General features: G+C 37.9%; 1 protein-coding gene and 1 pseudogene across 1 annotated transcript; both read right to left on the reverse strand.

Moving 5' to 3' along the window:
• Positions 1–219: 219 nt before the first annotated feature.
• On the reverse strand, positions 220–366 carry LOC132618343 (U1 spliceosomal RNA; annotated as a pseudogene).
• Positions 367–14,191: 13,825 nt separating this feature from the next.
• On the reverse strand, positions 14,192–16,564 carry LOC132609024 (uncharacterized). The gene is made up of 3 exons (XM_060322860.1): positions 16,330–16,564; positions 14,471–15,996; positions 14,192–14,410 (listed from the first exon to the last, which is right to left on the reverse strand). The coding sequence occupies exons 1-3, from the start codon at positions 16,562–16,564 to the stop codon at positions 14,192–14,194; spliced, it is 1,980 nt and encodes a 659-aa protein (XP_060178843.1).
• Positions 16,565–23,733: the final 7,169 nt, after the last annotated feature.

The following is a 23,733-nucleotide window of genomic DNA, read 5'->3' on the forward strand; positions in this document are numbered from 1 at the left end:
GCCATTTAAGGGAGTGGCCATTGAACAAACAGCACAAATGTTGATCAGTGGTGAGCGTTTTCATGGTGAGGCAAAAAACAGACGCTTAATGATTGTACCAATTCTATATAAACCAATAAAAACATGCCCGGTATTAAATATAACCCCAAGTTCAATAATAAATCCAGATTTCAGAAACGAAGTCCAACAACAATAAAACTTTGTTTAAGAATTGGTAGGGGCCGCGCGAACGCAGGTCACAAATTATGACATAGGCTCAACCACTTGGGCCGACCTTAGGCAGGCACCCCTCCGAAGTGCAAAGGAGGTCACCAACCTAGGCCGTGGGCCTTATTGATCACCCATTGACCCCGTCCAGGTAAGTATGTCTCTAGTTGCTCCTTCCTATTAGTTTATATTCATCTGGACACTTGTTTTCCTTTGTTTAGCCGATAAGGGACATTTTACAAAATCTACTTTCTGCTTGATTTCGTTTTTTCCCCTTCATTTGTAGCACGCCATATAGACAACAAACAAATCTTTTCATCTCTCTTAAAAGAAAAATGTCAGAAAAGAATGCATTTATGTCATGACTATAACAATATTCAGTAAACTCTGCATGTATACAAGTGCTCAATAATGTTAAACTAATTATACCGAAGCAATATAAAAGGAGAAACAAGGAGCTAATTTGTGATTTGATAAGCCAAAGTATATAGAGAACGAAAAAAACTGCACTACACGAAAGGAGCTTTTAGGTGCTTTTTGTACGACAAATTATTTCTTTTTAAAAAAAGCTAATTGTTCTTCTAAAAAATATTTTTGAGTGCAAAACATTATTGAAATTATATTTATTAAATATTGATAATAATGTTAGCACATTAGATAGTATTTTGATCAATTTTTTGCTAATTAGAGATGTATAATAATGCCACGGGCGGAGCAAAGTTGAGGAAAGGGGATTCGATTGAATCTTCTTTGTGGAAAATCCAAAATGCACAACTAGGAAGAGAACGGTTTTTTTTTTTAGTTATATATAAACTACGAAATAAGCTATTTAATCTTCTTGACATAATGGAAAATTCTAGTGAAGGCAAAGGCGATAAAAAGATTACCAAGTCACGTGCTCAAGTTCCATACGTGACCTTTAGTATTTTTTTTAAATTCCCTTATATAAATTCTTATTTCATCAATGGTAAGAGCGTATTGAGTTAAATGTTGAGATATATACACGAAAGAAAATGAATTTTTAGCTATACTAGTTCAACCAGGCTCGTGCTTAGCCCGAACCCAAACTCAAAATTTAAAAGTCTTAAATTCGGTTATGGTATAATTTTCACATTTTTCTATTGCATAATTAATTTGTGGCAGTAGCACGTTAATCACGTATTGTCGATAAGTTCTCAAAAGAATCAAAGTATTTTATTCACACAATTGGATAATCTTTAAAAAATGATATTTCTATGAAGAAGCAAGTTTGAAAGGGAATTGGCAACTAATGAAGAGTCATACACGTGATTCGATATTGTACAAACTAAAATGATTACAGCATGTAAATAATTATAACTCGGCGAAGATTATAAATTTGGAATATGTGACATTTTTATGATTTGTGCGCATATAGTTTGAACAAGTAAGTTAATGTTGTTAGATATGAACTACATAGCTCATCAACTATAAACCAACTCAATTTCCTATATCATGCAAAATTATGTATTGGAGGAAAGTCGAACTTAGTATCATATTTATTAGTTTTTAATATTAATATTATTTTTTATGCAAAAACATATTCGGCGCTTATTACCTCAATGATCGCAAATGGAATACAAATTATGATGTGATATCCTTTTCACTTGCTAATCTTAGTTTGACTTGGTACAAACGTTTAATTTAAAAAGTTTAAATTTTGTGATCTTAAACTAAAATTATACATAATGTACTAAAATGCATTTTAATCTTATGGTATTAAACATGTTATATTAAAATAAAAAGAAGGTCATATGAGATGTTGAAATTAAGAAGTTGCTAAATTAGGAAAGAGATATCTTTTCAAAACAGGTTAAAAAAGAAAGTAAGACAAACAAATTAAAATATAAAAAGTAATAATTTTCAAAAGGTATTAAGTAAGTTATAAATTAATATACAATTACGATTTAATTAAACTAATCGAAAAAATTCTTAAAAATTATCATGTGATATTTGTTAGCAAAATCTTTAAAAAATAAGCATCATACTAGTAAGCTATGCCCGTGCGATACATGGAGCCCGACATAATTAATTTGGTTACTCAATTTAATTAGTCTTTATGGTTTGTATATTTTGCAAAGGATACCGCGATTCTTCTTAGTGAGCCTCCATAATTTTTTCTTTTCCCCTTAATTTCTCAATTGTTGTTAAAATTTATCTTATTTTGGTTATGTCTGTCTTTTTTTATATTTAGTAAGTTGACAAGTCAAATATCCCACATGTCAAATTTATAATCACAAGATTCAAAGGATATTTTATTATATTATGCACATTTTTTATTTAGAACCACAAGATAGTCTATCTTCATTTCTTAAACTCCGTGTATAGTCAAACGTAGACACTTAAATTGAGACAGATGGAGTATATGCCAAATGAAGGAAATGAAAGGACAATTAAGACATCGCGGACACGTAGGGACATAAAAAGTAAACACACAAGAGGTAGTATTAATGTTAAACTTCTGAAATGTACATATGTTAGTCCTAGCTTAGAGTACAATTTCAGTTGCTTTTTGTACACTTATTGTTGCTGTGTTCGTCCACTGGGGAGTTTGTTGTTAAAAAAAAAAATTGTCTTGTTTTGGTTATGTCCGCCTCTTTTTGTATTTAGTAAGTTGACAATTCTAATATCCTATATGTCAAGTTTATAATCACAAGATTCAAAAGATATTTTATTCTATTATACACATTTTTAATTTAGAACCACAAGATTTGAAAGTCTATCTTTATTTCTTAAACTCCATGTCTAGTCAAACGTAGACACTTAAATTGAGATAGAGAGAGTACATGCCAAATGAAGGAAATAAAAGGATAATTAAGATACTGCGGACTTGTGGAGACTTAAAATGTAAACACACAAGAGGTAAAATTAATGTTCAACTTCTGAAATGTACACATATTAGTCCCTGCTTAGAGTACAATTTCAGTTGCTTTTTGTATAACTTATTGTTGTTGTCTTCGTCCACTTTGGGCGTTTATTTTATATATAAGAAGAAGAAAAACATAGAATAGAAGAATAGACATATGACCAAGTAATATGGGACGAAAGGAGTACTTCATTTATTAATTCTTAAAGAACGTGAAAATCAAGTATAATAATGTGGCCAAGTAATATGGGACGATGAGAGTACTTCATTTATTAATTCTTAAAGAACGTGAAAAGTCAAGTAATGTGACCAAGTAATATGGGACAGAGGGAGTACTTCATTTATTAATTCTTAAATAACGTGAAAAGTCAAAAGTGAACAAGTAAAAGTGTACGGAGAAAATAAATATGTGTCGGGGAATCAAAATTGAAGTGCATACATGTATGCATGAGAAGAAAATAAATATTCAGCAAGAACGTGAAAAGTCAAAAGTGAACAAGTAAAAGTGCACGAAGGAAATAAATATGTGTCGGAGAATTAAAATTGAAGTGCATGCGTGTATACATGTGAAGAGAATAAATATTCAGTAATATGACATATATCCACGTGGGATTTATCAATTCTTAAAGAACGTGAAAAGTCAAAAGTGCACGGAGGAAATAAATTTGTGTAGGAGAATTAAAATTGAACTGCATACGTCTATGTTATACCCCATTTTAAACGGGTCAAATCGGAGTACAACATACTGGTGATTCCCAAATTATTTAAACTTAAGGAGTCACCACCTAATCATTTTAACGGTGAATTAGGACACCTAATTATTAACTAAGGTAAAGTTAAATTAAACCTCCGTTAATGGTCTGGTTAATCAATGTGATTCTAGGTAAGGGTTCTTGATTATCCTAAAGGGAAGGGGTTAGGCATCCTTTAGAATCTGTTAATTACGGTTACCGACCAAACTTAGGTTAATTAACAATATGTGAAAATCTGAAATAATATTTTGAAAGATATTGGAGACAAATAATTAATAAGTTGAAAGACTAGACAAGTGATGTACGTAAAGGAACATTTGGGTTTTTTGGAACAAGAATTTTAATCGCATAAGCTTAGCTTTACTTGAAAATCAAGAGAGTTAAACTTTAAAATATATATATATATATATATATATATATATATATATATATATATATATATATATATATATATTCAAAATCATTGCTTCCCACTTTAGAAAAAAGGGCTCAACATATCGAAAGGTCACTTTTAATGCAGATTTGAAAGTTCTAAAAAAATAAGCTTCAATGTGAATCAAGGAGCGAAAATTGCATAGATTTTCAAAGGACGTTTTAAACAAAATCTGGATTTACGTACTTAAAAAAAAAAAAAACTTTACTGTAGCCTCAAACTGAACTCAATTAACGTTTTAAAATAAAAAGATAATTACTCCTCAAGATTTCACTAAAATAATATCCCAACTACCCCTCTAAAGTTAGATGTTCAAGGCCATTAAACTAAAATATATCAAATAAACAATCACACAAGAATACAAATAACTAAGTAAGCGTAGATATGTTGAAATGCAGCAGCCAATCTCGTCGGATTGCTTTCAGGAGAGGGAGAAAATCGAATAAGAATCCAACATGAGTTCAAGATTTCATCTCGACCCTCATTATTTCTATTCGGGTGGGTTTCGAAGGAACTAAGGACACAAAGTGAAGGAGAGATGCTGTTTTGGTCTAGCGGCGCCATCGAGTCTTATTTGAGACTCCTTGTAACTCCGGATGTCATGCAAAAGAAGAAAAGAAAAAAAAATTAGAGCGACGACATAATTTCATAATATATAAGATTTTATGAAAAGATAACCAACATAACAACGCATTTTTGATATTCAAGACAAACAAGTGACTTATGTATACATTATGTATATTTGAGTATACCTCGTATATACACATTCATAAGGATACTTAGAAGGTTAATATTGGAAAGCTTTTGCCCCCATCTTCCCGATGTTGCACAAGTTCCTAGGGATTTCCAGGAATCCCAGGCATGGCTAACACCGGGGAGGGTTCAAGCTTAATCTACAATGACCAACTAATCTCCCCATAAATGTATTAACTAAGGTATACTGGTCATATACGTACATATATACGACTCAATAAGGCATATATGCTCACACAATAACATACAGGACTCAGACAATAATACATTTCAGTGAAATATTCAGCATAGATATAACCCAGGCAAGGCATACTTGTAATTTTTTGGGCACACACAGGACCAAGTAAAAAAACATGTTGCAGTATACAATATAACAGGACTTAAGCTGATTGTATTCACAGTATTCAGACATACACTGGACTCAACCGAAGTATACTTGCAACATTTGGAATTCATGCAAATTCTAATCAAACATATTGGCATATTCGTGCAGACACAGAATCAAATAGGGCACACTGGCAGCATACAAAACAGGTACTGATCTGAGGCAGGCTATAGTTGTTCATATATGGTGTCTATGATTATTCTTACAAAGCTAAAATAGGGGACAACACAGAACAAGCAACCACCATGATGAGTTTAAGCAAGGAAAACCATTTGGACTCAACAACATCTTCAATGAATAGCAGCTGACTGTTTGAATCATTCCAGTCAAAACAAATGAGGGAGACGAAGGGTATATAAACAACAGAGCCAATTCATTATAGTCACTCACTAAGATGGACTCTTGTTAATACTGAATATTATACTTAGTTGGTACACACATAATCAGGACAGACCCTTATTGACTCAAAGAAAAGCAAACAAGTGGAAGGAAAATAAAACAAACAATGTTCCAGTTAAGAAAAAGTACACTCATTTTAAGTGACTGATTATTTGGAAAAGGAAGAATTGTTTGAAACTTTAATATGGACAAAATCACAATCAACTATTGTTTCAATACCAATTGTTTTTAGAAAAGGATATGCTGGACCTTAAAGCTGATACTTAACAATAGAAAACTAAAATAGGCCTGGAATGAATCCAACCATTATGAACTGAACCAAGCTAAAGAATGGCATGCACATAAGTAAAAACTAGCAAACAAAGTCTCTTTTCCATAAATATTCTGCACAATATTGTCATTCCTATCTCAGGAAATTTAAACTAGAACCAAGTTAGTCTCTTTAAATCAGTCCCAGACCAAGAGCAGGACACAATCTCCTCATCACATTCCTATCTACATGATCACAGAGAGTCCACAAAAACAAGACACTAAACTAGCATGGTAATCAGCTATACAAACTAAGAAGCTAAACATGGTGTAGGATAAGCTGCATTAAGCCAAATGAAATCAAACAATTTAGACATGGTATTAGGCACACAGAACTCTACTAATCGAGTAACGGGATCCAAACTTAATCAAGAGGAATCTGAACAAGCAACTGGGAAGCAAGCATTATGCTAAACATGACAAGGACCAAATGAAACAAAGAGATAAGAAGTTAATGCCACCCTAAACATGGGAACTGTTGAGCCAAACACCAAAAAAAAAAAACACGGGACAGCCATACTATATCTAATATGATAATAACCCAGCCAACAAAGAAATAAGAAGTTAATACTACACTAACATGATAACTAAACTAAACAAATTAAACATGATAACCAAGCTAAACAGGGCATAAATACCACACTAAACACAGACAACTAAACTAAACTATACTAAACAAGATAACTAAACTAAACAGAAGATAAACATTACCCTAAACCATGATAACTAAACTAGACAGGCAACAGAAAATAGATATAGCAAAACCAAATTAAGCAGATAAAGCACTAAAACACACAAGGGAAGGTATAATGCAATAAGATAAAAAATAATAGAGGGTTACTGACCTTCCTCGTGTGTAGTGAACAGGGTGCGGGGGGTCTCGGATCTATGCTCGAATGCCAACGACGCTCGGATCTTTCGAATGAAACCCTCACCGAGAATGGAATTTAAATTCCTTCCAAGACCCTCAATACACTCAAACACAACAAAAATAAGAGAAATTAAAACTGGAAATCAAACTAGACTCGGTATATATTCTACTGGATTTTTAATTAAAATAAGACTAAGTCTTTAAAGCTTTTAATCGAAATTTTAGGATGTTCAACCTAGATCCCAAAAAAAAACCCTTCAACACTGAGGATGGGGTTCCTTTTATAGAACCCGATATCCCCAGGTTTCATCGTCGTTTTAGTTGTAAGGTGAGTAGGAATGGAGGGAAAAATCCCTCCAAAATGTTTGAACAACCAATCACATGCGAGCATTTGAAATCAATAAGTGGACAAAACCCATTAAGGGTTTTCAGATGAAAGCAGAAGAGAGGGGAAGAAAACAAAATTACCCTCTTTTCAACGGTTGAATCCGGATGGGGGAAGGACGAGCCATTAATTCCCTTCACCAAAATGGCCATGCATGGCCAGTGACCATGAAAGGGCTCTGTGGATTTGCTATTCGCGTCGTTGAAGAGAGAGAGAGGAAGAAGAGAAAAGGGGTGTGGCGGATCTGATTCATTAGGTTTAAGGATGAACAACAAAAAGAAAATGGACCGGGTCGGGTCAGCTTAAAGGGTTAATGGGCTGATGAATTTAAAATGTGGGCTGGTCGGGTTACTGAGTTTAAAAATATGGGCTGGGTCAGTTATTGTTTGGGCCGGTCTGAAAAAATGTTTGTTGTTGATTGGGTTCGGATTTGGGCTCAAAATTTAGTTGATGAAAGAACCAATTTGGGCTTCTAAATTTAAATGAAAGACCTTCTTCAATTAATTATATATTAACGTGTGCTAAAATATTACTTACTATAAAATATATTTATTACTACTCAAATGAAATTATACGATGTCGTAATAGCCGTGCGATAATATTTTAAAGTTTTACAGTAAGTAAATGCTATTGCGTAAAATAAATGCGATGCGTGCGTGCATAAGACGGTAAATAGAAAATGTTAAAAGCGATCGTAATGCAAAATGAGAAAAACGACAGTATTAATTAAATTGTGGCAAAGTATAAATGACTATTCTTAAGCTATCAAAACTTTAGAAACGCAAATAAATATTTGGAAGAAAGGCGGGACAAAATTGGGTGTCAACAACTTGTCCCTCTTTGGCCGGTAATGATGGAAGAATTTTCGGGCAAAGACGTTGACGTAATAGCCTATTTTCTCCCGACTAAAGAGTTTAGGAGACGATAAGGGTAAAGAAAATTTGAGAGGATTGTGGCCGAACTTCGGTCTCCGAGTTGCCTACATATCTCGGGTTGCACGAGAATCAGGACGTGTGTAGTTCTGGGATAAGGATAACTACGAAACCTATGAATAACGAGTCCCAATTGGTGCGAATTTTGAAAAATATTGTCCCAGTGTCGAATTATGATGACGTTGGGTATTATGATCGAACTTGAGAATTCTGAAATAATGAATATGCGTGAACTCGATGATCGGATTATAGATGTAAGTGGAGTATTCAGATTTAGAGACGAGCATTCGAGGTAGACCCTTGACCCTTGTCGGGAAGTCTGACTATCCTTTCCAACAAATTGCCCCAGTTCACTGCCGAAGAAAAAGTTCCACGTTGTGCTAAAGCTCTTGCGAAACGTAAACTAGATAAAATAGTTAGCAAATAAATATTGGAAGTAAAGCGATGTAAAATAGCCTTAGCTGAGGCTAATGCAAATGAGGTTTTAGGCCGATGATTCATGAAAATGATGCCTTTGGCGATGGTTAATGAAAATGGGGCCTTAAACCAGATATGAAGATGAGGTTATTTAAACCGATGATTTATGAAAATAAGGTTTTCTGAGCCGACATAATGAGGTTTTTCTTTAAAACCCAATGATTGATAAAAATGAGGTTTTCAAACCAACATGATTCATGGTGCAAAGCATTTGTACAGTGAATTTTAAAGCATTTGTGCGGTGCATGTGCATTTGCAAGCATTTATGTGAAGCGGCTGAAAGCATTTGTGCAGTGCGTGTGCAGTGTTTCGTATGCAAAGCATTTTGAAGGCAGTTAGGCAATGCATGTGCAGTGCATTTGAAAGCAATATTGCGATATGTATGCAGTGTATTTGAAAGCATTTATGCAGAGCATTTGAAGGCATGCGGTGCATTTGAAAGTATTCATGCAGAGCATTTGAAAGAGGCAGTGCTATGCATGTGCAGTGCATTTGAAAACAGTAGTGCGATTCATGTGCGGTGCGTTCGAAAGCATTTATGCAGTACGTTTGCTGGGCATTTGAAAGTAATAGTGCAATGCATGTGCAGTGCGTTTTAGAGCATTTATGCTGGGCATCTGAAAGCAATAGTGCATGTGCAGTGCATTTGAAAACAATAGTGCATGTGCAGTGCATTTGAAAGAAATATTGCATGTGCAGTGCATTTGAAAGCAATAGTGCATGTGCAGTGCATTTGAAAGCATTTATGCGAAGAATTTGAAAGCAGTAGAAAATATTTGTGCGTCGAGACATTTGAAAAATCATTTGCAAGATTTAAGCATTAATTTATCGTAATTTTCGAGAATTATCGACACTTGAGAGGCATAATTTCTCCTAAACGTTATTAGAAAACTCAAACCATTCGGCACGTAGTCCTTGTAAGGCTGTAAACGTTACATATTTCAGCTCCCGCAATTTGGAAACCTGCACTCAAAGAAAATTTGTAATTTCCGGGGGGGGGGGGGGGTGACTTTGAAGATCCGGCTCTTGACGCTTCATGCTTCCAACTTTGTCTGGACTTGTAACCTCCGCCTATTTCTAAGTCTTGGCCAACTAATAAAACTATTTGATTAAAAATCATATTATTTCAAAAGAAAATATGCATAGTAAAATATGTATATAGTGATAAATAATTTCTGCTACACTTGGGACTGTGACACACTGTGAAACGAAGCGAGCGTCCTTTCTCCAAAATCTTTCCTTTGTCTGACGACTCTGTTGACCATATACTCTTTCATGCCTCTCGATGTCGTTTTGCAATGATGCCTTTAAAATTGTCTCAGTTTCTAGCACAGGAGGATATTGAACTTTTACATGACAAGACCGAGCCTTATATAGGCTGCCTACGTATCCCACTAAGGGAATCAGGTCAAGCGTAGTTCAAAAATACAAGGCAAAATAAAATTTAAGATTTTCTAACAATGTGACCGAAGCCTATGTAGGCCGCCTACGTATCCCACCGCGGGAATCAGGTCAGGCGTAGTTCATAATATACAAGGCAAAAATAAAATTGAGGTTTTCTAATAATGTGACCGAAGCCTATGTAGGCCGCCTACGTATCCCACCGCGGGAATCAGGTTAGGCGTAGTTCATGTTACAAACAAATGGAAATTTTTGGAAATTTCTATCTTAAAAGCCCAAACCCGATATAGGTTTCTTATGTATCCCGCCGAGGGAACGTAGCTTCATTACATAGAAAGACATTACAAGATATTACATATAAAATAAATGAAAAGCTCCTAGACGTAGTATCTTTTGACGGCATCTGCATTGATAGCTTTCGGCCACACTTCGCCATCCATTTCTGCTAGAATTAGTGCTCCTCCAGTCAGTACTCGATGAACCACGTAAGGCCCTTGCCAGTTAGGTGCAAATTTTCCCTTAGCTTCATTTTGGCATGGGAATATGTGCTTCATTACCAATTGCCCCCGTTTGAATTGCCTTGGTCTTACCTTCTTATTGAAAGCTTTGGCCAATCTGTTCTGATGAAGTTACCCATGACAAACTGCATTCATCCTTTTTTCATCAATGAGCATCAATTGTTCATATCGATTTTGTATCCACTTGGCATCACTCAACTCAACTTCTTGGATAATTTTCAAAGATGGTATCTCTACCTCTGCAGGTAACACCGCCTCTGTCCCATAGATCAAAAGATAAGGTGTTGCCCCAGTTGAAGTCCTTACAGTGGTGCGATAACCGAGAAGGGCCAATGATAATTTTTCGTACCAATGCCTGTAATTATCAATCATCTTCCGCAATATTCTCTTGATGTTTTTGTTGGCTGCTTCAACTGCTCCATTCATCTGAGGTCTGTATGGGGTGGAATTGCGGTGAGTAATCTTAAATGTTTCGCAAATCTCATGCATCAGATCGCTATTAAGATTAGCTCCATTATCTGTTATAATCGACTCAGGGATTCCGAATCGACAGATGATGTTATTGCGAACAAAGTCTGCCACTACCTTCTTCGTCACTGACTTGTGCGAAGATGCTTTTACCCATTTTGTGAATTAGTCGATGGCTACCAAAATGAACATGTGTCCATTTGACGCGGCAGGCTCGATAGGACCAACGACATCCATGCCCCAAGCTGCGAATAGCCACAGAGAACTCGTCACATTTAATTCATTTGGCGGGACTCGAATCAAATTGCCATGAATCTGACATCGATGACACTTTTGCACAAAACGAATGCAGTCTGATTCCATAGTCATCCAGAAATAGTCAGCTCGTAGAATTTTCTTAGCCAGAGTAAAACCATTCATGCGAGGCCCACATGTATCGCCATGCACTTCTTCAATCAACTTTGTCGCTTCTTTGGCATCAACACACCTTAATAGTCCTAAATCTAGAGTCCTCCTATAAAGGATTTCTCCATTTAGGAAAAAGTGGTTTGCTAATCTTCGAAGTGTTCTCTTCTGAACACTGGTTATGCCTTCTGGATAGTCTCCTGCCTTGAGATACTTCTTAATGTCATAGTACCAAGGTTCTCCATCAGGTTCTTCATCTATACAGAAACAATAAGCTTGCTGATCGTGCACATTCACCTTGATAGGATCTATGTAATTCTTGTCCGGGTACTGAATCATAGAGGACAAGGTTGCCAAAGCATCAACGAACTCATTTTGAGCCCCTAGGACATGTTTGAATTCCACCTTGATAAATCTCTTACATAGATCTTTCACGCAGTGCAGGTACGGAAGTATCTTCACGTTCTTAGTGGTTCATTCGCCATGTACTTGATGAACCAACAAGTCTGAATCGCCTATAACCAATAATTCTTGTATGTTCATATCAACGGTCATTCTGAGTCCAAAGATACAAGCTTCATATTCCGCCATATTGTTGGTGCACGAAAACCTGAGCTTTGCTGAAATTGGATAATGCTGGCCTGACTCCGAAATTAAGATTTCTCCAAAGCCAACTCCTTTGGAGTTTGCAGCCCCATCAAAGAACATTCTCCACCCCGGATATTCCTCTGAGATATCTTCTCCGACAAACAATACCACTTCATCCGGGAAATAAGTCTTAAGGGGCATGTATTCTTCATCTACGGGATTTTCAGCAAGATGATCGGCTATTGCCTGCCCTTTGACAGCCTTTTTAGTAACATATACAATATCAAACTCACTTAGCAAAATTTTCCATTTGGCTAACTTCCCCGTAGGCATAGGTTTCTGAAAGATATACTTGAGTGGATCCATCCTTGAGATGAGATAAGTAGTATATGCCGACAGGTAATGTCTCAACTTTTGTGCAACCCAAGTCAAGGCACAACAGGTGCGTTCCAACAAAGTATATCGGGCCTCGTAAGGCGTGAACTTCTTGCTCAAGTAGTATATTGCTTGCTCCTTCTTTTCGGTTTCATCATGTTATCCCAACACGCATCCAAATGCATTCGCTGACACAGACAAATATAATAACAAAGGTCTTCTGGCTTCTGGAGGCACCAAAACAGGCGGATTAGACAAATACTTTTTTATTCTCTCAAAGGCTCACTGGCAATCTTCCGTCCATTTGGTAGCAGCATCCTTCCTCAATAACTTGACTATTGGCTCACATATTACTGTCGATTATGCTATGAATCGACTAATGTAGTTGAGACGACCAAGGAAGCTCATCACGTCCTTTCGACTCTTTGGGGCAGGCAAGTCTTGAATAGCCTTTATTTTCGAAGGATCCAATTCTATACCCCTCCTGCTCACAATAAAACCCAACAGCTTACCAGAAAGAACACCAAATGCACACTTTGCGGGATTTAATTTCAAATTGTATCGCCTCGACCTGTCAAAGAATTTCTTCAAATCCGTCAAGTGATCTGAACTCTTTTGTGACTTGATGATGATATCGTCCACATAAACTTCAATCTCCCTTTGGATCATGTCATGAAAAATAGTAGTCATGGCTCTCATATAGGTGGCACCTGCGTTCTTGAGCCCAAAAGGCATCACTCGATAATAGTATACTCCCCAAGGTGTGATGAATGTTGTTTTCTCAACATCTTCTTTATCCATCAGAATTTGGTGATATCTTGCGAAACAATCAACGAATGACTGCAACTCATGCTTTGCACAGTTATCAATAAGTATGTGAATATTTGGGAGGGGGAAATCATCTTTCGGGCTAACCTTGTTGAGATCCCGATAATCCACGCATACCCTGACTTTGCCATCCTTCTTTGGTACAGGCACGATATTGGCTAGCCAAGTGGGGTACCTTGTAGCTCGAATGACCTTTGCATCAAACTGCTTGGAGACTTTTTCTTTGACTTTTAAACTCAAATACGGTTTAATGTTTCTCTTCTTTTGTTTCACAGGAGGACAAGATGGATCAATAGGCAACTTATGCGAGACAATGTTTGTGCTTATACCCGGCATATCATCGTAAAACCACGCGAACACGTCTATATATTGTCTCAAAAGGTTGATCAATTCTTCCCTTTGTGACGGAGTAAAATAGACGCTAATTCTTGTTTCCCTCACAGTTCCTGAATCTCCCAAGTTTATGGTTTCTGTTTCATCCAAATTTGGTTTTGGCTTATTCTCAAAATGTTCAAAATCCTTAGCTAACTCTTCAGGTTGCATGTCCTCTTCATATTCTTCAGAGTCTTGTTCGGCATTTACTATGGGCTCGCCTGTTTCATTACGTGTCACATTCACAGCATCAGCAGATTTACTAGTTTGATTGCTGAAAAATAAGAGAAAAATTAATTAAATAAAGACGGAATAAGAAATAGAAAAGCATAGTTTGGGTTTGGCATTTAAGCTTTCAAAAGTTGGAGGCAAAACACAACAAAAGCATAAACACGATTCAGGCCTTAATTTTGAATCGTGTTGTTTCATCAAATACTAATACAAATCGTCTACCAAGACTTCCAGAGAACCGGGGGCGGGGTACAAGTCCAATTGTTCAAAACATCTCTAGGCTCAGCATCCCAGATAGTTGGAGTTTCAGGGCAATCATCCAGAACCACGTTGCATTCAGTTTCTTTCTCGGCAATGAATAGATTCTTGAGACCTTCCACAAGGTTGTCTTCAGCAACTTCCTCTGTCACTCGGGTGATGGATGCCTTGAAAAATGACTGATTCAGGAGAGGAACAAGTTTTGGCAAGGGAATATCACCTTTCCTTTTGAGACTAGCCAGTGAGATTTCTTGAAGAGTGGGTTCGTATCTAAGACCAAAAGTATCCTTCTGACCGGGTAACTGAATTGGTTCCACTATTCCATCCAAGTTCACCCTGAGACCTCGACCAGGCTTGAAACCATTCTTCAACATTTCCCAAGCCACCATCATAAGCGCACGTGGCAATTTTACCCTTTCATCTTGAATAGTACACATGGTTTCCTTAATATGGAAAGCATATCCATCTAGCCTTTCTACACTTTCGATAACAGGAATTGAGTTTTCGGGATAGATCGGATTGTTGCCTTCTCCGTGGATCACAATTTCCTGACGATTCCAGACAAATTTCAAATTTTGATGCAAGGTAGAAGGGACTGCACCAGCCATATGGATCCATGGCCTTCCTATCAGCAAGTTGTAACTGGAGGATATGTCCATCACTTGAAATTCCACCGTGAACTCCACGGGTCCAATCTCCAACACTAAGTCAATCTCCCCTACGACACCTCTTTGAGCTCCATCAAAACCTTTAACTCTCACGTGACTGTCACGAAGTTTCCCAATATCAATTCCTAAGGCTAGGAGAGTAGTGACAGGACATATGTTAACAGCTGAACCCCCATCAATCAACACCTTGGAAATGAATTTTTCCCTGCATCTGACTGTAATGTTCAACGCCTTGTTGTGCCCCAAACCTTCAGGTGGCAACTCATCGTCATGAAAAGAAACTTTGTGGGCTTCGAGGACTTCTCCAACCATGGCTGAAAGTTTCTCGCTAGAGGTCTCAGCTGGAACAGAAGCTTCATTCAGTACCTTCACTAAAGCGTCCCTATGATTTTCAGAACTCATCAACAATGCCAATAAGGAAATTTGGGCTGGTTTTTTCTTTAGTTGTTCAACCACAGAATATTCCTTAGTCGGCATTTTCTTCCAGAATTCCTCGACTTCAGCCTCGGCCACAACCTTCTTTTGACCATTTTCCTTACTTGGTGCTCCTCGTGCTACCTCTTCGGGGGCATAACACCGCCCAGATCTAGTCAATCCAGCAGCAACAGTCTCTACAACCAATTTTTCCTTTGCTTTGTTCCTTTCATCAGACTGATAATTCCAAGGGACTGCTTTGGTGTTGAAAAAAGGTGCCTGAGCAACTAAGGTCGTGATCCTAGGCCTTGGAGTAAGCACTTCCACTTCTATTGGTGCCCTCGTTTGAACTGTGATTACGGGGGCAATAAAGGCTGACGATTCAACCTTTTCCTCTTTTTTGACCGATACAATAGTCCCTTCCAAATTGCAATCTTCATCAATGGTAATCATGTTCATATTTGCATCACCATGATTGGCTAGAGGGTTGTTGATTATATTCGGGGGAGCTCCTTTGAGCTGGATGACTCCTTCTTTGATTAATGCCTCGATTTTGTCTTTGAGAGTAAGGCAATTTTCAGTATCATGTACGGTAACTCCTGAGTGATACGCATAACGTTTAGTCCCATCATACCATCCAGGAAGGGGATTAGGAACTCTTCCCTGAATTGGTTGGAGTATCCCTGCGGTTCTCAACCTTTCATACAATTAGGCTAAGGGTTCGGCTAACGGTGTGCAGGTTTTGGTTGGCTTTCTTTCAAAGTTTGGGCGAGGTCTGGGTGCATTTTGTGGACGGTTTTGTGGTTGGTATTGGGGTTGAGGCGAGTAAGTTGGCTGGTATTGTGATGGGTTTTGGTGGGCAGGTGCTCGAGGTGGGTAATATGCTGGCTGGGTATGGTAAACAGGATGGGGAGTGGGTGGAGGTTGATAATAAGGTTGAAGGTCTTGGGCATGTTGGCTATAATATGAAGGCTGGGATGATGGGTATTGGTAGGTTAACATCTGGTTTGTTCTACGTTCCTGGATGGTCAAGACCGCGGACACTCCGTCCCTCTTCTTCTTAGCTGAATCTGCTTGAATTGCCTTATTTGTTGCCTGTAAGGCTGCCAAATTTGTGATTCTTCTTGTCTTAACACCTTCCTCTATGAAGTCTCCCATCCTGATAACTTCAGAAAACTTTTGCCCAATGCCACTTATCAACGTTTCATAGTATGTTGCATCTTTCAGAGATTGTACAAAGAGTGTCGTCATCTCACTTTCCGCCATTGGGGGCTGGACTTTTGCGGCTTCTGCTCTCCAATGCATAGCATATTCTCTGAAAGTTTCTGTTGACTTCCTTTCTAACTTCATCAAATAGAATCGGTCTGGACAGTCTCATTGTTGAACCTAAACCTATCCATGAATTCTTGCGCCATTTCTCCCCAACTATGCCATTTCTGCGGATCTTGTCATGTGTACCAATCAAGCGCTTCTCCTGTCAAACTCCTTATAAACAGTTTCATCCTAATGGCTTGATCTTTCCCTACTCCCACAAGTTTGTCACAGTACGATCTCAAGTGAGCCCCCGAGGATTTCCTTTTCCATCAAACATATCGAATTTCGGCACCTTATATCTAGCAGGCAACTCAATATCGGGATGAATACACAGATCCTCGTATTCCAGTCCTTCACATCCCTTGTGGGTTTGGATGCTTCTAAATGCTTCCTTCAGACTACGAATCTCCTTTGCCACATTCTCGTCTGCTTTCGCCCAAGCTTCCCTTTCCATCTCCTCATAAGGATCAACCTCTTGATGCTGCACGGCCTGCAATTGGGTAGTGAAAGGTTGAGCTTCTACTACATATACCGGTGGCACATATTGCATGTTATGGTTAGCGGTGTGTGCCAATGGTATGTGTTGAGTTGCTTGGTAGTTTTGGGTAAGTGGGGTAGTTTGGAGAACTGAAGGCTGAGGAATATATGGAGTGGTGAAAGGTGGCGGATTGGCTTGTTGGCAGTTAACTTATTGGGGGTTGGCTTGTTGCGGATCATTTTATTGCGGGATGGTTTGTTGTAGGTTGGTTTGTTGCGGGATGGTTTGTTGGGAATTAATCGGTGGTGGGATGGCTTGTTGTGGATTAGATTGTTGTGAGATGGTTTGTTGTGAGTTAGTTTGTTGCGGGATGGGGGGTGAATTGGTAGTGCTTGGATTGAGTGTGTGAAGTGGAGGGTTTGAGGGAAAGTGCTGAGAGGCAGGCGAGTCAACAGGCGAGAAGGATGGTGGGATTGCCGCACTTGTTCTTTGTTCATGATGAGGAGTGTTGAGGGTAATGGATAGGTTGGTGAGATTTCGCAGTTGCTCAATTTCACTTTGCATGTTGGCCATTTGCTGCATCAATTGGGCGATGAGTTCATCATTCCCTCCTCCCGAAGCCTCAGGTTCTTCTCTTGGAACGGTGATAAGTCCCAAGCCAGTCTGTTCGGATGCCCCTGAATCATTCATATCGTTGGATGCTCGTGCTTTTAATCTTGTGAAGTACGGGTGATCCGCCAATTCGCAGTCAACACGAATCAACCTTTGGGGGAAATAATCAAAATAAAAGAAAACCTTCAAAAACGAAGAAAACTGCGTTAGTATAGTGCGAATGATTGCTGCTTTAAATAAAATAATGTGAACATTTGACAAGTAATGTTGAAAGAAGCACATATTACATAGCAAACAAATCAAATAGTAAAAGAGAATTCTAACAATCATAGCACGACCTATTATGCACGGGACCTCTTTTGTGCAGAGGTAAGCCTAACGCCAAATATTCGGGATTATGATAGAGTGATCCAAGCCATTTAATTGAGACACTTGAGTTTGGAAATAAAAGGCCAAATTTCATTTAAATAAATAAAAGCGAGTACATTAATGAGGCAATAATCCAAAATACATCAAAGATGGCATAATGTAAAGACAATTCCAGAACTTGGCCTAAATTTTGCATTTGATCATGCTGGCGGCTGAACGGAAGATGATGCTCCATCATTGCTGGGCCCTGCTCCCGCATTCCCCAAATACTGCATTATATTCGCCATTTGAGCCCACATCTCGGGAGTGACAACCATGGCCCCAAAGCGAGAATGTCTTATCCAAATTGTTTTCACTTTATCCTCGAAGCCTGATTCACCTGCTGGGCTAGGCTCTATGTTGCCATAGTCTTCTTGCAGCCATGCATGATATTCTGGGATACCTCCTGCCGGTCCAGCCCCAATACTCATCGGATCAATGTTAACCCATTCATCGAGAATTTGGCCAGCTCTAGGAACTCTAAAGTCTGGCCCAAAAAGGATTTCAGAACCACTCATATCCGCTTGGAGAGGGATTACTTGATCTATACCGAACTGTCGAAGCACGCGTACCGAAGCATATGGCTGGAGGCCTTTCAGCCCAATAAGCTCAATTTAGTAAAGCCTCATACCTCTTATGTAGGCCGAGGTACGTGATAGCAATGGGTACTTCCATTGGATCTGATCACCAGTTCGGGAAGCCAAGAACTCATACCAATCATGAGTGCCCACTGGAGATACAAACGGTTTCGTCCTTTCATAGAAGCTACCAATTTTGTTCCATTCACAAAAACATATGTCAGCCATATTCGGGCGTTGGTAAAAATGCTCCATTGCCCACATCTAGAGGAGAAGATTGCAACCCTCAAAGAAACTTATTTCTCCCCGTTTACACTTTCCCAAATGTTACACCTCGGAAAATTTTCCGTTGGTACGCAAGTAAACGAAGTAGTGATGTGTGCGAGGAGTGCGAGTGTATAATGTTTCATGAGAAATGTGCGTATATGGACGAGAATGATTAGAATGAAAAGTCGAGAAATGTGAAAAGTTGAAAGTTGGAAAAACTGCCTAGTGGTCGTAAAGTGCAAAATACGGACCGTAAAATGGAATACGGTCCGTAAACTGGCAGTCGTAAATTGGCATGCAAGGTTTCAACTTTCTGCCCAGTTGAGAAATGGTAAAATATGACCAGGAGGACGGACCGTAAAGTGATTTACGGCCCGTAAACCATGGTCGTAAATCATCATGCATGCAGCCAAAGTTTCTGGTTCTGCTTAAGGTTAAAGACGACCACGAGGGACGGTCCGTAAACTGGAATACGGACCGTAAACCTCCATGGACGACCACTGTTCACCTCAGCACAGATTTTCAATTCATTAAATATGAGGACCAAGACTTGATTTATTTCATTTCTATATTACACCACTTCTCTCTAGAATCATCTCTCTATATTTATTTCATAAGTTTTCAAGGATTATAAGTCTCCAACAACATAAATAAGTGAATCAAGTGTAATCAAGCCATTAAATACCATTCAAGTCAAGAAGTGCAAATGGAGAAAAACTAGGGTTTTGCTCAAAGTGAAGTATTATCAACCAAAGCTTGTTCCTACATCATCTAAGGTAGCAACTTGAGCATCGAAGGAGTACGCGCAAGTGTAGAATAGTTCGACGAAGAGGTATGTGAGGCTAACCCTTCTTTCCTAAGGCATGGTTCTTGGCCAAATTCCTAATCCCTCTATATGAGTATGTTGTCTTCACATGGTTGACATTCCGAGCTCATAAGCTCACGCCCCTTGATATGTGCTATGATTATACTATGTTCCTTGTATGACGAGTAAGTCTATAACGTAGATGTAACGATAATGATGAGGATAGTAATGATGATGAGAGTAAAATGAGATTAGATATGCTTACGAGCTATTATATATGTATATGTGTGCCTATGAAGGGCTATGATAAGACCCCGAGCTTATGACGCCGAGTAAGAATATATGCATATGACTATGTATAAAGTATGTATACGATTACAAAACGTGCGCACACCTCTGCAGATGGTACGGATGACCCTGATGCTTTGGTAGGGCCAGATATGTATGATCTTGAGCCTTGGTTGGCCAAGTATGTATGAAACACCGATCCTACGAGGTCGGGTATGATATGTAAATACTATGTAGATGATATGACTATGTATACAATATGAATATGAATGTGATAAGACTATGTGCATATGACACGTATTAGAAATGAGAAGTCCCTATGGAAAAGCAAGTATATACCATGATGACGATAATAATGTCTCCCTTCCTATGATATTTCATATGTTGCTTATTATGCCTCTATATCGATGTTGATCACGCTTTACATACTCAGTACATTTTTCGTACTGACGTCCTTTTGTTTGTGGACGCTGCGTCATGCCCGCAGGTGCACCGGGAGACAGACTTGATCCATAGCTGCTTATCCAGAGATTGCATAGCAGAGCTCCATTTCTTCGGAGCTAGAGCTTTTGGGTACTCATTCTTTTGGACTACTCGAGTGAGAAGGCTACGCGGTCACCGGAAATTCGGACCCCCCGCGCATATTCCAACTCTCCTAAATTTTGGGATTTTGAAAAAATTTTGCGGGTGCGCAAAACATACCACGCGTGTACGTGTGATAGTGTGAGTTTCCAAATATTGAGGAAATATGAACGAAATGCTAGTTAAGGAAAGCAGTAACATAGAAAATTTCACATAATAAAACAATCACTTAAAAGCACATAAGAAAAACAATAAAAGCAACAATAAAGGCAAAAATAAAGAAAACACCCAAAACATCCAATTAATTATTAACCTAAGTTTGTTATGGTTAGAAACTAAAATCCCCAGCGGAGTCGCCAAGCTGCTATATCCCATTTTAAACTGGTCAAATCGGAGTACAACATATTGGTGATTCCCAAATTATTTAAACTTAAGGAGTCGCCACCTAATTATTTTAACGGTGAATTAGGACACCTAATTATTAACTAAGGTAAAATTAAACTAAACCTCTGTTAATGGTCTGCTTAATCAATGTGATTCTAGGTAAGGGTTCTTAATTATCCTAAAGGGAAGGGGTTAGGCATCCTTTAGAATCCGTTAATTACGGTTACCGATCAAACTTAGGTTAATTAACAATATGTGAAAACCTGAAATAATATTTTGAAAGATATTGGAGACAAATAATTAATAAGTTAAAAGACTAGACAAGTGATGTACGTAAAGGAACATTTGGGAACAAGAATTTTAATCGCATAGGCTTAGCTTTACTTGAAAATCAAGAGACTTAAAATAAAAAAATAAAAAAATCAAAATCATTGCTTCCCACTTTAGGCCAAAGGGCTCAACATATTGAAAGGTCACTTTTAATGCAGATTTGAAAGTTCTAAAAAAATAAGCTTCAATGTGAATCAAGGAGCGAAAATTGCATAGATTTTCAAAGGACGTTTTAAACAAAATCTGGTTTTACGTACTTCAAAAAAAAAACTTTACTGTAGCCTCAAAATGAACTCAATTAACGTTTTAAAATAAAAAGATAATTACTCCTCAAGATTTCACTAAAATAATATCCCAACTACCCCTCTAAAGTTAGATGTTCAAGGCCATTAAACTAAAATATATCAAATAAACAATCACACACAAGAATACAAATAACTAAGTAAGCGTAGATATGTTGAAATGCAGCAGCCAATCTCGTCGGATTGCTTTCAGGAGAGGGAGAAAATCGAATAAGAATCCGACATGAGTTCAAGATTTCATCTCGACCCTCATTATTTCTATTCGGGTGGGTTTCGAAGGAACTAAGGAGACAAAGTGAAGGAGAGATGCTGTTTTGGTTTAGCGGCGCCATCGAGTCTCATTTGAGACTTCTCGCAACTCCGGATGTCATGCAAAAGAAGAAAAGAAAAAAAAGAATTAGAGCGACGACATAATTTCATAATATATAAGATTTTATGAAACGATAACCAACATAACAGCGCATTTTTGATATTCAAGAAAAACAAGTGACTTATGTATACATTATGTATATTTGAGTATACCTCGTACATACACATTCATAAGGATACTTAGAAGGTTAATATTAGAAAGTTTTTGCCCCCATCTTCCCGATGTTGCACAAGTTTCAAGGGATTTCCAGGAATCCCAGGCATGGCTAACACCGGGGAGGGTTCAAGCTTAATCCACAATGACCAACTAATCTCCCCATAAATGTATTAACTAAGGTATATTGGTCATATACGTACATATATACGACTCAATAAGGCATATCTGCTCACACAATAACATACAGGACTCAGACAATAATACATTTCAGTGAAATATTCAGCATAGATATAACCCAGGCAAGGCATACTTGTAATTTTTTGGGCACACACAGGACCAAGTAAAAAAACATGCTGCAGTATACAACATAACAGGACTTAAGCTGATTGTATTCACAGTATTCAGACATACACTGGACTCAACCGAAGTATACTTGCAACATTTGGAATTCATGCAAATTCTAACCAAACATATTGGCATATGCGTGCAGACACAGAATCAAATAGGGCACACTGGCAGCATACAAAACAGGTAATGATCTGAGGCAGGATATAGTTGTTCATATATGGTGTCTATAATTATTCTTACAAAGCTAAAATAGGGGACTACATAGAACAAGAAACCACCATGATGAGTTTAAGCAAGGAAAACCATTTGGACTCAACCACATCTTCAATGAATAGCAGCTGACTGTTTGAATCATTCCAGTCAAAAAAATGAGGGAGAAGAAGGGTATATAAACAACAGAGCCAATTCTTTATAGTCTCTCACTAAGATGGACTCTTGTTAATACTGAATATTATACTTAGTTGGTAAACACATAATCAGGACAGACCCTTATTGACTCAAAGAAAAGTAAACAAGTGGAAGGAAAATAAAGCAAACAATGTTCCAGTTAAGAAAAAGTACACTGGTTTTAAGTGACTGATTATTTGGAAAAGGAAGAATTGTTTGAAACTTTAATATGGACAAAATCACAATCAACTATTGTCTCAATACCAATTGTTTTTAGAAAAGGATATGCTGGACCTTAAAGCTGATACTTAACAATAGAAAACTAAAACAGGCTTGGAATGAAGCCAACCATTCTGAATTGAAGCAAGCTAAAGAATGGCATGCACATAAGTAAAAACTAGCAAACAAAGTCTCTTTTCCATAAATATTCTGCTCAATATTGACATTCCTATCTCAGGAAATTTAAACTAAAACCAAGTTAGTCTCTCTAAATCAGTCTGTCACGACCCAACCCCGTGGGCCGCGACTGGTATCCTAACTGGATACCCATACATACCTACTTAATCGAATTGGCGTACCATACAGAATTTTTTTTTCAAACAGATGTTTACAGAATCAAGCCAATACATATACGGCGCGCGTGCAAACATACGCATACCTGAACATACAGAAATTTACAAACAAGCCGATAAGGCAAACATACAGATGGAGTCACAAAATCACCCGTACTTACCTAAACAGATTAAACCCGTAACCCACATATCTATCTACAGGCCTCTACAGACATACAGAATCAGATGACGGGACAGGA

This window comes from Lycium barbarum, chromosome 1 (assembly GCF_019175385.1).
Source record: "Lycium barbarum isolate Lr01 chromosome 1, ASM1917538v2, whole genome shotgun sequence".
Lineage (NCBI taxonomy): Eukaryota > Viridiplantae > Streptophyta > Magnoliopsida > Solanales > Solanaceae > Lycium > Lycium barbarum.

Bases quoted from the DNA above. Each gene is read 5' to 3' on its own strand.
- LOC132609024 (XM_060322860.1), bottom strand. From the start codon at position 16,564: ATGACGACACTCTTTGTACAATCTCTGAAAGATGCAACATACTATGAA. The intron at 15,997-16,329 runs GTAGAACAAACC...TGAGAACCGCAG, and splicing joins GGTCTTGACCATCCAGGAAC to GGATACTCCAACCAATTCAG. The intron at 14,411-14,470 runs GCTAGTCTCAAA...CTCCTGAATCAG, and splicing joins CTCTTCAAGAAATCTCACTG to TCATTTTTCAAGGCATCCAT.